General features: G+C 46.8%; 1 protein-coding gene across 4 annotated transcripts in view; it reads right to left on the reverse strand.

Annotated features, from left to right (window-relative positions):
• Positions 1 to 17616, reverse strand: part of CDKL5 (cyclin dependent kinase like 5) — a 1167948-nt gene that overhangs the window by 177112 nt on the left and 973220 nt on the right. For all 4 annotated transcript variants that reach the window (XM_085622653.1, XM_085622651.1, XM_085622652.1 and 1 more), the window contains exon 13: positions 12682 to 13711. In XM_085622653.1, coding sequence (XP_085478779.1) covers positions 12682 to 13711 — 1030 coding nt within the window. The remainder of the gene's footprint in view (positions 1 to 12681; positions 13712 to 17616) is intronic.

The following is a 17616-nucleotide window of genomic DNA, read 5'->3' on the forward strand; positions in this document are numbered from 1 at the left end:
CCATCTTGGCATCAAATTTCTCTTACTCCTGCCAGCACCATTGAAAGCTCCCACAACAACCCAGGGCAAGAGTGTAGCCTCTAGCAGTACATTTAGGGGATCCTCCTCCCCCCCCACTTTCCCCTCGTTCTTCCTAAGTTCGTTTTATTGTTGTACTCTGGCGAAAATGGACCTTAGCATTGAAACCACTCTAATTATCTAAGCCAGTCAACCTGGCCAAGTATGTTTGTCCACGAACTAAGTTAACACTACATGACTGTCATGCCAGGGTTGGGCCTTGTGGACTCCCGAGTGAAGACAAAATGTCCTAATTGATCTGCCAAGATGTTATATGTTTGTAAGATTGTCATTAACAGTTTTGGTGTCAAACCTATGTACACAGGCATGTGGAAAATAATAAAATTGATTTCAAACAAGAATGTATTGGTCAATGGCACTCCGAGTAAAGCAGACTGGGCATCTGTCTCCTTTCGGCAGATGACGCGCTCTGCAGAACTCGAAATAATGCTGATCGGATAGCGTAGAACTGTACAAGAATAATATTATTTCCTGTCACCCATTGAGTCCAGTCATCATGGTGACACATGAGGGATTAGAAAATTTAAAACCACCCTAAGCACTTGTCTGTTTCAGTTTCCACTTCCAGCAGGGTCAGACCGCCCTTAGGGCAACCAGGCAGTGCCTGCTGGTCTGGTCTGACAGATCAGTGAGTGGGTCTTTTTTTTAGCAGTTTGTGGAGGTGTTTTATGGCCAGGTGGGCCGGTGTTACTGTTGATCTCCTAGTTATCACAACAACATTTCCTGCAGCAAACACAAATGTATGCAGTCCCCTACACCTTGCAAAACACATATACAGCATTTCTTTACAAGTAAAAACGGGTCTGATTTAAAAATGTGGGCTACTAGTTTAGGCATCTTGTTCACTAATGGGGCCAATTTTATTTTGGTGCCCAGGCCTATTTCTTGTCCAAGCTTCTGATTTGATGGTTTCTTTCATATACTTTCATATTTGTATTCCACATCTGATTAGATTACCAACCGACCACTGAAGTCAAGGACTATTTTTGTTGTTGTTGCAAGTTTCTAAAACTTTTGACTAATATCACTAGTGCATCTGGGTGCTACCTATCAACCTCACTCTTTTCTCTGTGTATTTGCTCTCTTCTCCTACTTTCTTCTTCCTGGTCATATCTCTTGGACTATCTCCTTGTCTCTATTCATGCAGCCTCCCTGGTCATCGCTCATCTCTTCCTCCATCATTCCCCTGTTTAATTACATCCCTTGCTTCTCTTCTCTCTCAATAGTCATACCCCTGTCGCTTCCCGAACCTCTCCCTCTCCACTGCCTTCTGAATATCATTCACGCTGCCTCCAGGCTGTGGGTCATGTCTCTCTTTTCCCATCTCCCCAGCCATCACTAGTCTCTCCCTTCCTCTTGTACCCTGTGCTTGCTCCCCTCACCTACCTCCCTTATTTATTCTCTCCCTGGTTATATCTTTCTCTCTTTATTTCCTCCGTGCTTAAGGTACTTCAGCATGCTACAAGGGACCTTCTAGTAATGGCTTCGGGTACTGCATCTTCCTACAAGAGACTTATTTTAATGACCTAATGAACAAGTTACTTACCTTCGGTAACGATGTATCTGTAAGAAACATTAGTTAGTTAGATTCCTCACCTTAGAATATCCCCAGGCGTCAGGCTGGATCCGGAAAGCTTTTTGTAGCAATACCCCTTGCGAGTCGCTAGGTGTCGTCTGCGGCTCCGCGTCCGCCGTTGGCGTTGTGCGCCGGAATGACGTCGTCGGAGTACTTAGCCCTCGCGCACTGACGTCAGTTCTTGTACATAGCTTTCCGCGCCAGGAACGCAGAGCCATGCAAGAGACCGACACTGGTGCCAAAAAATCTAGGGCCCTGAACAGGATGACCTTAACCCTAGATGTCGGTTCGCAGGATGGGTGGGTCGGTGAGGAATCTAACTAACTAATGTTTCTTACAGATACATCGTTACCGAAGGTAAGTAACTTGTTCATCTGAAAGAAACACGTTAGTTAGATTCCTCACCTTAGAATAGATACCCCAGCAATACCAACCCCGGTGGTGGGTCTGCCAACCAAGATCACTCCAGAAAGTCCTGGAGAACAGAACGGCCAAAGAAGCCATCTCTCCGGACTTGGCTGTCCAGGCAATAGTGCTTGGCGAACGTGTGCAGTGAGGCCCACGTCGCCGCCTGACAGATGTCCTGCAAGGGAACTCCTCGTCCCAGGGCAGTAGTCGTCGCTGTGGCCCGGGTGGAGTGGGCTCTCAGCCCAACAGGAGGGTCCTTTTTCGCCAAGGAGTAACAAACCTTTATACACAATACGACCCACCGCGAGATGGTCCGCTTGTGTACAGCCCTCCCCTTCTTAGAACCTACGTATCCAACAAAAAGTTGGTCGTCCACCCGGAACTGTCTGGTGCGGTCCAAATAAAAGGACAGCGCACGTTTGAGGTCCAGACGGTGGAGCCTCTCTTCCTCTTTCCAAGGATGTGGAGGCGGAAAGAAGGTGAGCAATGTGACAGATTGCCCGATGTAAAAGGGGGTCACCACTTTTGGAAGAAAAGAAGGATGAGTCCGGAGGACAACCTTGTCCAGATGAACCGAAAGAAAAGGAGGCTTAGAAGACAGAGCCTGGAGCTCACTCACCCATCTAGCCGAGGTGATAGCTACCAGGAAAGCAGTCTTAAGAGTCAGAAGACGAAGTGGACAATTGTGAAGAAGTTTAAAGGGAGCGCACATCAGAAAGGTCAAGACAAGATTCAAATCCCACTGAGGCATTACGAAGGGGACAGGAGGGAACGTGTGAGTAATGCCTTTAAGAAAACGCGAAACAACAGGGGATTTGAAAAGAGAAGGCTGATCAGGAAGCCGTAAGAAAGCAGAGATCGCAGAAAGATAACCTTTCAAGGTGCCCAGAGCAGAGCCCTGCTGGGCCAAAGAAAGAAGAAAGAGGAGAACCTCAGAAAGAGGGGCGGAAAGGGGATCCACAGCCTTTGCTGTGCACCATGCCACAAATTTGTTCCACCTGCAGGCGTATACCGATTTTGTGGAGGGACGCCTGGCTGCCAGAATCACATTGCAGACTTCAGGAGGCAAGTCAAATGGCATCAACTGTCGCCGCTCAATCTCCACGCATGGAGGTGGAGACTGGACAGGTTCGGGTGGAGGACCGTCCCCTGCTGCTGCGACAGAAGGTCCTCCTGAAGAGGCAGTTGTACCGGAGGATCGATTGACATACTGAGTAGCTCGGGATACCAGTACCTTCGTGCCCAATCCGGAGCCACTAAGATGACTTGGGCCTGGTTGCACCTGATCTTCTTCAGCACTCTGGGCAGAAGTGGTATAGGCGGAAAGGCGTACAACAGACCGCAACTCCACTCGCGACGAAAAGCTTCTCCGAGCGAGTGCCGCCTTGGAAATTCCAACGCGCAGAACTGCTGACATTGCGCGTTCTCTTCGGTGGCGTATAGATCTAACCAAGGCTCTCCCCACTGCAGAAAGAGACCTTGCGCCACGTCCGAGTTCAGACGCCATTCGTGATCCATCATGCACCGGCGGCTGAGTTTGTCTGCTCTGGCGTTCAGAGAGCCCGCCAGATGTTGAACCACCAGGATGATGCCCTGGTGTTCCAGCCATGTCCAGAGGCGCAGAGCCTCCTGACAAAGGGTCCACGACCCCACCCCGCCTTGTTTCTTGCAATACCACATTGCGGTGGTGTTGTCCGTGAACACCTGCACGACACTTACCCGGACAGAGGGAAGGAAGGCTTTCAGTGCAAGCCGGATCGCTCTCAGCTCCAACAAGTTGATATGGAGTTGAGACTCCGCCGGAGACCAGAGGCCTCTGATCTCCGCCTCTCCCATATGGCCCCCCATCCTAGGAGGGATGCATCCGTCACTACTACGTGCTCCGGTTGGGGTAGGGAGAGGCATCTGCCCATGACCCAATCGCGGTCCGTGAGCCACGACTGCAACTGTTTCGCAGTGCCCTCCGAGATCAAGACATGGTCGGATAGGTTGCCTCGATGCTGGGCCCACTGAAACTTCAGGTCCCACTGCAGAGCCCGCATTCGCCACCTGGCGTAATGCACCAACAGGATGCAGGAGGCCATTTGCCCCAGAAGCCGCAGCACCAACCTGACCGAAACCCAGGATAGAGGCCGAAAGATGGGAATCAGAGCCTGAATATCCCAGACCCGCTGTTCCGGAGGATAGGCCCGGAACTGCGCCGAATCTAGAACCGCTCCGATGAAGAGGAGCTTCTGGGAGGGACTCAGATGCGACTTCGGCACATTGATGGAGAACCCCAGCAAATGCAGGAGGTCGGCCGTAGTCTGGAGGTGGGAGACGACTGCCTGGGGCGAACCCTCCTTCAACAGCCAGTCGTCGAGATAGGGGAAGACTGGAACCCCTGATCTGTGCAGATGAGCTGCGACCACCGCCATCACTTTCGTGAACACCCGAGGGGCACTGGTGAGACCGAAGGGGAGCACGGTAAACTGAAAGTGCTCCTGACCCACCGTGAACGGCAGGTAACGCCGGTGGGCCAGCAGGACGGGGATGTGAAAATAGGCGTCCTGCAAGTCCAACGCTATCATCCAGTCTCCAGGGTCGAGGGCAGCCAGAACCTGAGCTAAAGTGAGCATCTTGAACCGTTCCTTCCGGAGGAAGGCGTTGACGCTCCTGAGGTCCAAGATAGGGCGTAGGCCCCCTTTGCCCTTCTTGGGAACCAGAAAGTAGTGGGAATAGCAACCATGACCTACTTCTGGAGCAGGAACGCGCTCGACGGCCTCTTTGGCCAAGAGGGCCGTAACTTCCTCCTGCAGAAGATTCAAGTGATCCCCCGACATACGGTGGCACTGCGGTGGCATGGCTGGAGGGGTCGTCTCGAAGGGGAGGGAGTAGCCCCTTCGGACGATTTGCAGCACCCACCTGTCCGATGTGATGGATCGCCAGTGGAGCAGGTGATGGCGAACTCTGCTGCCCACTGGCATGGAATGGGCCTGAAAGCTCAGACTAGGAGGACTTTGAGGCAGATGCTGCCGGGGTGGATGTGGACTGACCGGCACGTTGTCCTCCAGTACCGCCTCGGCGGAATCCACGTCCACGACCGCGTGCAGGTTGGTTCTGCGGCCGGTGGCTAGGCGGACGTGAGGAGGCGCCCCTTCCTTGGCCACGAAAGGGACAAAAGGCGGAAGTTTGCGGCTGCGGGGCCGAGAGACCCAAGGACTTGGCCGAAGCCCGGGAGTCCTTGAAACGAGCCAGCGCACTATCCGCCTTCTCACCAAAAAGGCGAGTGCCATAAAACGGCATATCCATGAGGGTACTCTGGACATCCCCCGAGAAAGACGTGGACCAAAGCCAGGCGTGGCGCCGGAGCGCCACCGTGTTGGAAATCGCCCTACCCAGCGAGTCCGTGGTGTCTAGTCCACACCGTATGGCATGTCGTGCTGCATCTCGCCCATCAGCAAGCGCCTGGGAGAGACGTGTCCGGGCCTCCTCTGGGCACAGGGGCAGCACGTCCTCCACCGCCTCCCACAGAGAGTGGGAGAAACGGTCCAAGAGGCAAGCGGTGTTCAAAGACCGCAGGCCCAAACTCAGGGAAGAGAACAGCTTCTTTCCGAACTGCTCCAACCTCTTGGATTCCCGATCCGGAGGTGAACGGACGGGAAGGAGGATTGGGAAGTTGAGGCCTGGATAACCAGACTCTCGGGGGTGGGGTGCCCACTGGCATCCCCCAGTTTGTCTGCCCAGTCCTGTGAAAGTTGGGCCTGTCTGGCCATAGGGTCCTCAGACCCCTCCCAGTCGCCCCTGTCATCTGATTCCTGATAAACAGGAGGAATGATCGGAGCCGGGCGGTAGATGAAACACTCATCCTTCGGCGTTGGGTGCGGCGTCGAGCGGCGCCGCACCGGCGTCAGGCCCGGACCGGGGCTAAACCGGGGAACGGCGTCGTCTGGGGCGGAGGAGGCGTCGTGAGGTCGACCGGCGCCGGCAGATATCCAGGCCTGGATCCCTCGGGGACCTGCGGCGTCGGGACCGAAGTCGTCGTAGGCGCCGGGGCCGGAGCCGCCGGCATGCGAGGTCACCCAGTCAAGCCCGCGGGGCCCGAAGGCGCGCCGGCAGGCATCGACGGCGGAGCCAGGCCCCTCATGGCAAGAGGAAAGCACTGACCTCCGCCGGAGTCGCGTCAGTCCCAGGGACCGGCGGGTATGGAGACGGACGCGGCTCCTGCGGCTCCGACGGAGCCGCGGGGGTGGGACCACCCTGACCCTCAGCCGTGTCGCGCGAACGGCGAGGGGAGTCCCAAGAGCGTTGTCGCCTATTGGACTTCTTTGATCGCTTCGACTTACCCGAAGACTTCGAGCTCGACCAGCGATGATGGTGGCTGCGGCTCCGCGACCGGTCCTTGGACCTCCTCCTGGACCGGGACCGTGAACGGCGCAGAGCCGAGTGCCGAGGCTCGAGAAGCTTACGGGACCGCTCCCGCCTAGCTTTCGAGGTCAAGGCCTGACATTCGGGGCACGACTCCGCGTCGTGGTCGGCCCCCAGGCAGTAAAGGCACCGGCAATGGTGGTCCGTCACCGACATCAGTCGATGACAGGAGTCACAGGCTTTAAACCTAGGCATCCTACCGGCACCAGAGTCGAGTCAACAGAAGACCAAAAAGAGTCAAAAAAGTTTAGTCAAAAAGTGACTAAGGGGTAAGCTCTTCCCGAATCGGCGCTGTCTGGCGCGGAAAAAAGAAGAACTGACGTCAGCGCGCAAGGGCGGCGTCTAAGTACTCCGATGACGTCATTCCGGCGCACGACGCCAACGACGGGCACGGAGCCGCAGACGACGCCTAGCGATGCGCAAGGGGTATTGCTACAAAAATCTTTCCGGATCCAGCCTGACGCCTGGGGATATTCTAAGGTGAGGAATCTAACTAACGTGTTTATTTCAGATGTACGCTGCAAATATGAATGTCAATGCTTCAAAGTCAGATCAAGTGGCTTCTTTCTATTGATATAAATTATGAAATAAATTAGTTTTTCATTTTTATGGCAACGTGTTCACTTCCTTATAGAAAATGTCAAGAACTCCATGTGCTCTTACAGGATCCAAAAATGCTTTAGATTATATCTTGATCATGGGTCCTTACTCTGGAGTGGACACCAACGGCCTACCTTCCCGAGACAAACTGGCTTTAGGCAGGGCTCTTGCAGAGTGAACAATGTAATGGCTTAGAAGTGCATCGCCTTTTCTGTGCTGGTGGGGAAAGGCACGAGGCTGAACTGTTGTTTTGTGGACTACACTATTGCCATTTGGAGAGTTGGTCGGTTTCCCTTTTAGCAGAAACATAGAAACAGGAATATAGGATCTATCTATCTACATTTGATTAAGGCTTTGTATACAGACACATGGGTCAGGAAGCAGACAAAAACCTCTGGCTCTATTACAAATAAAATCATAATGCCAAGTGCGCTCAAATAAGTCTGCATCCTGGCCCTATCTCTGTTTAATTTATATGTAGCTGATATGAATGCCACATTGACGTTTTGAATAGCTTCCCACTGAGACTGGAATGGATTTCTCTGGCACTTCTGCCATATGCATAATATCTATTTTTTGGCCAACATGAAGGCTTTCCTATTTTGCTTATATGGTTTTAAGTAATACTTTTCCTTGAAAAGCTCCAGGTTAGCTTATCAAATGCCTTTTATACACCTAATGTGAAGAGTATCATTTGTTTTTGGTTTGGTTCTGTGATGTGATCATGTCAGACACTAGTCAGATACTGTCCCAAGTGTGACTGTTTTTGCCAGACCTCAAATGATTTACATAGATTAGATTAGGCCAGACAGTGGTAAAACAAGAAATACATATTTTAGAATAGAGTTTAACAGTAGTTTTGTTTTCAATTTCACAACAAATGTCAAACACACACACCAAACTAGCCTCGCTGAATTCAGAGAGTTACATGCATCAAAGAAACAATGCCAACAACTTCTCAGCCCTTGTCACAGAGAAATTGATTCAACAGAAATGTAAACTCATCTGACACAATATGGCCCATAAACATATTGAAAACTGTGAATCACAAATGATATTTACGTAAGTATGTCTCACCAATACATACATTTGTGAATATGGTCATAATCTGAGGAAATGTTTTTGTCCTCGCGATAATCTACGGATCGCCAATCCCTCTCTATCTTTTAACAACAAAATGCTCTCCTGCATACATCTCACAGATCACGCAGTGACCTCGATGTCTGAGATGTTTCCTCTCACTTCCTAGCCTCAACGTTCCTGTCCAACATAAAAACATGTTGTCTCTCAAAACCTTACAGTTGACAAACACATATCATAATAGGAACGAAATAGAAATCACCCGCCAGCAGAGAAGAGATCTTTCTGAGATCCATTTCTCAGAAGCCCTCTAAACACTACTCTAAAGAAGTATGTAATGTCTCTAATTCGCAATGATGAATTTTGTGAAAGCCTAAATAATTCTTCTTCCTCACACAATAGCCTTTACAAAACTGTCAATTGTGCCCCAGGTAGCACTGCTCAATGGAAAACAATAAAGAACAAGTATGTTCTCAAGAGACTTAATATCTGTCTTCCTCTTCAAGAAGCTACAAATTAACTTTTCAACTCCTGGACAATGCACCACCGTGTCCTGTGCATGTACAAGGCTACACAACTGCCAATTGTCTGAAAAGTGGCCCATCAAAAGTGCAATTTCTTAAACATCTAACAAAAACAAGGACTTTGTCAGCGTAATTAAGAACATTTAGTTTTACCACTTACCATTTTCTTTGGAAAAGTTCAAAGACATGGATGAATTATTTCTATCCAAAATATTCTCATTCTGAAAAAATCATTCACCATAAGCATACACCAGAATATTCTCCCCAGATTCCCAGCCATCCTAATATTTATGCTTACATCTATCTCTGAAGAACAGCTCCAAACATATGCCCATGACACATTCTCTTAAATTACTGGATAATTTCCATATTTATGGGAGGCCCCCAAGTTCTGAGCACTCATTTATGATCCATTAAGACCATTTTCCTGAATGTAGAGCTATCCCCAATGCCCTCAATGAGCTGGCAAACCTTTTCTGCTGATAAAAACTTCCCAATAAACATGTCTATCAGCACATGTCTAACCTACCAATAAAGAAAATAAGGTTTGATGAGGTGGTAGATTGCAATCTCCACTGCCATCTAGATTCCACCACAGAGGGGGAAATAACTAGCTTACACCAGCATCATATAATAAGGGCTCTAGATGTTTGGAAATGAGGACACAACAGTATTTATCGCCTGAAACTGTCTACTGGAATTGTTACAGGCAAATATATTACCCTGCTCACCACATTGACAAAACTGAGGAGTCATTTAGATGACACTCATGTGCCAAGCTTCTTTCATCTATAATACAACTGAAGAGACCTGTATGTGAGTTACCTCTTCTAGAGAAAACACTCTCTCCTGAGGAGTCCAACAAAGATCTGCCCCATCTACATTATTTCTCAACAAGAATCTTATACTCCTGCCGTGCCCCATCAGCTGTGTTGACCACAAATTCCTAAAGAGCACCACAGTCATTTTTCAAAGTTACGTAAGAGGGCATAAAAACGGTCTCTAACAACATGCCACAAATATTAACTTAAATTCTATCCCAATTAGTATCACTCTCTTTACTATAATTTGCCTATTCTTCTTATCCCACTCAATGCTCAATTTAAGAAAATTGATCAACAAAATTACCTTCAATCTGCTATTACTCAAAAACAAAATCCAACTGTTTGCGAATCTCGTCCTTTTCTGAATGGACAACTGCAATATTCTTTAACTTAGGCTTTTCACAACAAGTATCCACAAGCTACAACTATTTCCGTATTTTACATGTAAGATGCCTTGTGGAAGATAGAGTTCACATCAAATCAATCCTCCCCTCAGTGTATTCCGATAGCTTCATACAAATTGGAGGATTTAATACAACGCCCCACCATGTCACTGCTATGCCACCCATAACTGCAGCTCACTTTAATTCCCCGAACAGCTTTCAGAATTAAAATTTTGAATGAAACACAAATGATATTCACCTAAGTATGTTCCACCAATCAAAACATTTGTGTAAATGGTAATAAACTGTTCGTGGTTAGGAATTGTTTTCGAACACTGTCTTCTCTAACTGGAACTCTCGCCTCCTAATCTCCACAAATGTCAATACTTTTTTCAGTTCCGAGCAAATTTTCAAGCATGCCTTTAACCAGTACCTACTCCCCTTCCACCATCATATTCTGTTTCTTATCCAGTTTTGCCTGATCTTGCAAATGTGACAACCAACCGACATAACCCTCCCTCACTCAGCAAATATATTGATAAAGTGTCAAAACAAACAAAGAATATCTTTAACATCTTTCATGAAATATAAAGTCCTACAATTCTAATAAAAAAATCAACCTTCACCTCAAATTCCACCCTGCATCTCCCAGGATGCAGCTCACTTACAAAGATAAATTCTACTGTGCAAGTCCTTTGTTTATTGTGAAGCAATCTGTTGTCATTACATGTAGGTAACACTATAAAAGATATCTCTAGCAAATAAATAAATAAACAAAGATTTCTCTCATTTGTGAATTGTGCACAGAGCAGTTACGTTAACTACTCTATCATTCTTCTCCAATGTTTAAATCTGTGTCACTAGACTAACTGATGCATATGCCTAAAAAAATCAAAGCCTCAAATTGCCAAGCGGAACCCTTTCCATTTGCTTTAATGAAGAAAGTTCTGCTATTCCTTACAGAATATGGCATAACCATAATCAATGCTTCTCTTCTCATTGTCACGGCTCTGGATTCTCTAGCACTCAAAATCATTATCTCTCTCCTTAACAAACCAAGTGCAGGTGCTCATGTATTTTCCAATTACTGTCCTGTCTCCAATCTCACAAAACAATTCAAACTCCTGGAAAAGGAAGTCACCAGACAGCTGCAGCAGTATATGGAGAAGAACTCAATCCAGAACAATTAACAACCCGCTTCAGACCTTCTCAAGAAAGGAATCAGTATTGATAGACATTAGGGAAGGCATTTGTCATCTCTCATGAGCCGTGACCCTGAATGACCTCTTAAATGCCTAAACAAGGCTGACACAGCATCCTGCTGGATAGAGATACGAGCCTCTGTTTCATCCTCCCATAAAGTGCAATGTAAACTTCCACAGTGGTCCCTCCTCATCCACTATAACATCTACATGATTATTTGATTCCTCTAGCTCAAGTATATGACTATCATAAAGTAGAATTCCAGATATACGGGTATAATACTGAGATAGACATTCACCTTGAGAAAACATTATAGCATTGCAGATGGCCTACACAGTTCCACTTCTGACTGAATTGAAGTTTTTATTCCTTTGGCCTTCTTACATGCTCAAACCCTGCCTCCACACAACCAAATTTCCCACTAAAAATCAATTAAATGCTAAAATTAACTACATTTCAATACTCCTCCGGAAAACACTCCTGCTCCTCCAAACTGATTAATGAATTGTGCATGCATGTGCCTGGTCATGGCCCAAGTAAGTAACTGCAAGGTAATCTCTACTGGCTTTCCTAAATATCTCACGAGACATCCGAGAGTACAAAATCAAGAAGCCAGCATGTGCTTGAATCTTTGGAGATGGAATCACATCAAGCTTGCCCTCAAAATAATTCCATTTGCCCCCTGTTGATTTCAGGATTAAATTCAAACCTCTATACATATTGTACAAAGTATTGTGTGGGAAAGGCCCTTCAAATACTAGTACACCACTACACTCCAGTCATAAATCGGTGCTTCTCCCTGATATACATGAAAAAACAAAATCTGTTCAAATAGCTTAAATATGGACGAGAATTACTGGAGACCCAGGATCCAAAACTGTAGAACATAATTAGCCCCATCTTCAAATGGAAACAGGTTGCCTTCAGTTGTGTCAACAGCTAAGCACATTAGACATCTACAAGCCTTCAACTAAACGCAGTGTTCACATGGGAGTGGCTGAAAGAATCCCAGACCTAAGTTCACCCTTTGCATCTCGTAGATGCAAAGTCTGTTGTACTCTGAACTCACTAAAACAATTTTTTTATAGTTAGCTCTCGGAAGTGGCCAAATTGATATTGGTACTTAATAAACACATCTAATTAATAAATCAAACGACACATATTATTAAGACTACATAAATATCACATCCTCCAATGACATTTTAGATAACTTCAGGTCAATTTTACCCACACCTGACGGAAAAATAATGTGATAAGATTAACTAAAAAAAACAGAAGAAGTTTTAGAAAATAATATCTCAAAGTCCAGTTTTATAAACTCCTATATAAATAATGATGATGGTACACTGTTCCAAGAAGAGAGCATTTTTAAGAATGAATGGATCTTTTTCTGGCCCCAAAAGAAATACACAAATCCAGAAAGACTAAAGCTGTAAGGAAGGAGAGGAGAGGTGGAAAGTGGAAAAAAATAAAACTTTGGAATACCTCTATAAGTACCCAAGTAAATTGTACACATACTTTTCCTCTTGCATTTCCGGAATCTAACCCATATTTAAATACAAACATACATTATTATGTAACATAAAACTGCAACTAACCCTGCTATCTTCGGTGCAGTCTTCTCTTGACGATCCAACAGACCTGGTGAGTGTGCGATGTTGTACTTGTGGGGATAATAACTGCAGGCTGTTTGCTCTAGAGGCCATCCCTTGCCCTACAGTCAAACTACTCTCTGTGCCCTTCACCCTCACTCTGTCCCGGGAGACATACATAGAATGTCTGTGAGGGCGCTGCTGAGAGGAGAAGGGACTGGTATAACCAAGACCATAGGACAGGGACTCATGTGGTGCAGACAGTGAATGTGAATGGCTTCCTTCCGTCTGATCAGGCACTTTCAGCTCCTCCATGGTTCTCGAGTGCCTCGCCTGCGGCCTTCGAGAATCAAGAGTTCCTTCCATCCGGTTGTTCCTCCCAGACGGACTCAACATAGTTCTATTTTCATTGTGCCTGGGCGGCGTTGGACTCGTAGGCGAGTTCAAATCCTGGCAACTGGATGGAAAATACCTGCTGTTAGGCTCTAGGATCTGACCCCTAGACTCACTTAGGTTGCCCACAGACTTCGAGTCAGTCAGAACGCCAGGGTTTTTTGACAATGCCCTATTATGAGAATGCTTCTTAGAGGACTGGGGTATGGTGTCGATATAGCTGTGGCGACTGTGCCTCTCATGAGGCTGCAAGCTCCCAGTCTTTTCATGCGATTTTTCCATAAAAGAGTGCCTGTTCTGCTGAGAGCGAGAGTTTGATTTCAAATACTTTGTCCCTGGACCATCAGAAGCTTTTTGTTCTACATTAAAATCAAACTCTGCTTTCGTCTTTGCTTCCTTGGGACTGAGAAGATGTGGCAAGTTATTAGCCTGGTCCTTGCTGCCAGACCCACTTTGGTTGCTCTGCTTCTTTGCGTGCACAGTTGGGCTGTGCGTGGAGGTGGCGGGGTGGTTCCCATTTATGAAGGTCTCGCTGGGAGGGGCAGACTCCTCGCCTCTTGGATGTCCCACACTTAGACTCAGAGCATCCTTGCTGTTTGATCTGTGATGAGGCTGACTGGCAGTGCTCTTGCTGGTCTGGGTCCTATATAATAAGCATAGCATATACACATGTTAATAAAAACGATATACTTTTTCTACATAAATTATCACATTTTGAATGCGACCAATAATTACCAACAGTATACAGTGCAAGGGTTATAAACATGTATATATTTTCTTAAAACTATTTATAGCCACACAGATTAGAGAAAGAATAATGTAAATGGAAAAAGTGCAAGTTACTTTTGATTTTCGAGCTACTTTGAGTTACCTTTGATTTTCGAGCTTTAGTGCTTATTACATGAGATGAGTTCCTGACAAAGTAAACAACAACAGCGACCAGACCCGGCTACTGAATGTTTGGGGAAATAGCATCAAAAATATGAAAGCACAGATACTGAATATGAAAGTGAACACAATGCTGTATTTGTATTTAGTCAATGAGTCGTACTGACCAGAGTGGACACAAAGATTGATACACGGCGTACCTCGCAGAAAACAGGTGCCATTAGATACGCAAGAGCTGCCCAGCAGTGTTTCTACATTTGTTATAATTGTATCCAAGTTCAACAGCTGTGATCATTGAGCTTAACTACTGTCATCGGATATTTGTAAAAGGAAAATACTTGATAACTATTTGTATGTAAGAAACATTTCTTGGAGGCAGCATGCTTACTGCTTTCAGAGCTGTGATGGTTGTATGTCAGCATCTTCTGTATGCGCATGCCCAGAACTATGGTAACTGCTCCAACTGCCAACTACATTGTGGGCAAACATATAGCTTTAACATGCACACCAGTAAGTGAGAAGAGCTGCAGGCCAAGAGTTGGACAGGGGAGCTCAGGTGTAACAAAGTAACCTGAAATCCCAGAAAGGAAGAAGATTCAAGCTGTCTGGTGGCTCGTACTCAGATTCACTACTGTGGACTGCATTTTGCTTCTCATGGATGCCAGACTGCATAGTGATGGAACGGGGTAGGTCGCCACTCTGCGGGTGCCCTTCCACCCAGGCACTTGCACTGAAAAGTTTGAATGGGCTCATTATTCCCCCTCACAATCATAAGAAGGACTATATACTTCCATGAGGTTTGAAGGCCAGATCCATTTATTACTATCTTGGAATATTAAATCAAACAGTAAATGTTAATAATGAATAATAACAGTATGTTGAGGGCAATATTACTGCCATTCAAAAGGGGATGGGGACTATCAACAAACCACCCGCTCCAGGGATTGTGGCGTTAGGGCGAGACTTTAGGTTCATAGTTATTATAATTGGTTATTGCCTTCAACCCCTCAAAAATGCATTGGCTGCCTGCATATCGTGCCGGGCGCCTGTCCTCCTATTTCCCATTAGGACAATTATAAGAGGACAAAGCTGGTACTGCTCCTCAACTATCTACTGGTGCCAATAGCTGACATGCTTGTACCGCCACATAAGTTGAGACAAGAAAATGCTACCACTGAGCAATTAATGGAGTTTGGTTGGTTTTGCAGGCTGCGTCATTGACGCTTCTTGCAAATAGATTGTGCAGCAGGCTGGGTAAAAGTAATGATTGCAATAAAGAAACACCAGGGGATGTAATTGTTATTTGTAAAGCGCATTATCACCGTACGGTCTCTAAGCGCTATGAGAGGGTGCTGCCTTGGCCCAGGTGGGAGTGGAGTACGTTACCGCGTGCCCTAAGCCTCCTGAAAGAGTACTGTCTTGAGCTTTTTCCTGAACGGGAGCAGAGAGTGTTCCTTTTGTACATTCTCAGGCAACTTGTTCCAGATTTGAGGGATGCAAGTGGAGAACGCTCTTCCTCCAATGGAGGACAGACAAGAGCGGGGGTGTCTAAGACCAGCAGACTGGACTCCGATGACCGTAGTGTTCTACTTGGGTTGTATTTGGCTAGACTGCCTTTGATATATGTCGGGCTTGGCCATAGATGGCTTTATGTGCGATGCAGAGGCCTTTAAACTTTATCCTCTGCCTCATTGGGAGCCAATGTAACTGGCGAAGGAGAGGTGTGGCATGCGTTTGTCTGGGCACTCCAAAGATCAGTCTTGCGGCATCGTTCATTACTATCTGCAATTTTGCCAGTAGCTTTCCCGGTAGGCCAAGGTAGAGGGAGTTGCCATAGTCCAATCTTGATATAATTAGGGCTGATACAGCTAGTCTAAGGGTGTCAAAAATGAGAAGGGGGGCCAGTTTGCGTAGCTGTCTCAGCAAGCCTATACAAGTGCCCACTATTGCCGACACCTGTTGAGTCATGGATAGCTTGGCATCGCTTTTAATACCCAGACTTTTTACAGCCAAGGCTGGATCTGGGTATTTACCTAGCTCTTGAGGCCAAAAGAGATTGCTCCAAGGGTTGGCATCAGTGGTGATGGCCAGCACCTCTGTCTTATCTGGGTTGATCTTCAGGGAATTGGCCGTCATCCAGTTGACTGTGAATTTCAGAATGTTCTGAACTCTAGCATGGCCAATTGGAGAATTATCAAACTGAATGATAATTTGGGTATCGTCAGCGTAGTTGTAGATCTGGCACTCCATCTGATTCAGTGCGGCTATTAAGGGTTGAAGATAGGCATTGAACAGGAGGGGTGACAGTGCCGACCCCTGTGGGACCCCTCAGGGAAGTGTGCCTGGGCTGGACACAGCGTCAGTCAGCTGTATTCTCTGGGAGCGGCCATTCAGCAAGGATGTGAGCCATGCTAGCGCCTTGCCCTGAATCCCTAGATCAGAAATTCGCAACAGGAGTAGGTCATGATTGACCCTGTCAAATGCCGCGGATAGATCTAGCAGAATCAGGGCGCATGTTTTTTTTGTATCTGCCTTCAGTCTTAATCCATCTAATACCGAGAGCATAACCAGTTCCGTGCTGTGGTGTGCCCGAAATCCTGCCTGGTTAGTTTGTAAGAGATGATTGACTTCCAGGTGATGTGAGAGTGAAAGTAATACATGCTGTTCCAGAATCTTTGAAAAGAATGGGAGTTGGGAGATTGGCCGGAAATTCTTCAGGTTCTTTGTGTCGGCCCCTAGAATTTTTTAGGAGAGGAATGACACGTGCCTCCTTGAAGTCCCTAGGGACTTGTCCTGTTTCTAGGGATAAGTTGAGTAGTGAAAGGATCTCTGCTTTGATCCCAGGGAAGGCCATCCTAAAGATCGTTGGGGGGCAAGAGTCAGCAGGCGAACCTGATTTCACATGCCCTATAAGTAGAGCCAAAGAGTCAGGCGTAAGTGTAGGGAAGGAGGTGAGGGGTTTGTCAAAGAGGGCGGGCTGGGGTGTTGGTTCCAAAAGGCAGGGGAACGTAGGGGTGCACTGGATTTCAGTCAGGAGATCCTGCACTTTTGATGTGAAAAAGGTATTAAATGTATTGCTATCTTCCCTACAGAAGGAGGGCTTCTGTTCCTTCACTTGTCTTAGTTCTTTCAGGATCTTAAAAGTCTCTTTTTGTGTATTGTTAGCGGATGCAATCTTGACTTCATAGAATTCTGATTTTCTTGTTAAAATTGCTTTTTTGTACGCAGCAAATTTTGCATGGTATTCAAATCGAGCATCGGGATCATAGGCTTTCCGCCAGGCTCGCTCACATTGGTGAAGCTCTTGTTTCATACTTCGTAAGGCATCACTAAACCAAGGAGCCCCTTTCCCTCTGTCCCTTATTCTTTCTCTTCGTGCAGGTGCGAGTATATTGATAGCACTATTCAGCCTTTGCGCAAGGGTGGTACTTTGTGCATCGGGGTCTCCTAGAGTGGAACTGCGGGGACTGGATTTTCTGAGGACCGAGACCAGGTCATCAGCTCTGATTTTATTCCAACTCCTAAGAACTTTCCATTCTGGGGGTGGAAGGGTTTTATGCTCCAAAAGTGGGAGACGGCCACTATTGATATAGTGGTCAGACCAAGAACAGGGCCTGATGACCGGGGGGTTGGTATGTGGCTGGGAGGTCCAAAGCAGGT

This window comes from Triturus cristatus, chromosome 8, assembly GCF_964204655.1.
Source record: "Triturus cristatus chromosome 8, aTriCri1.1, whole genome shotgun sequence".
Classification (NCBI taxonomy): Eukaryota; Metazoa; Chordata; class Amphibia; order Caudata; family Salamandridae; genus Triturus; species Triturus cristatus.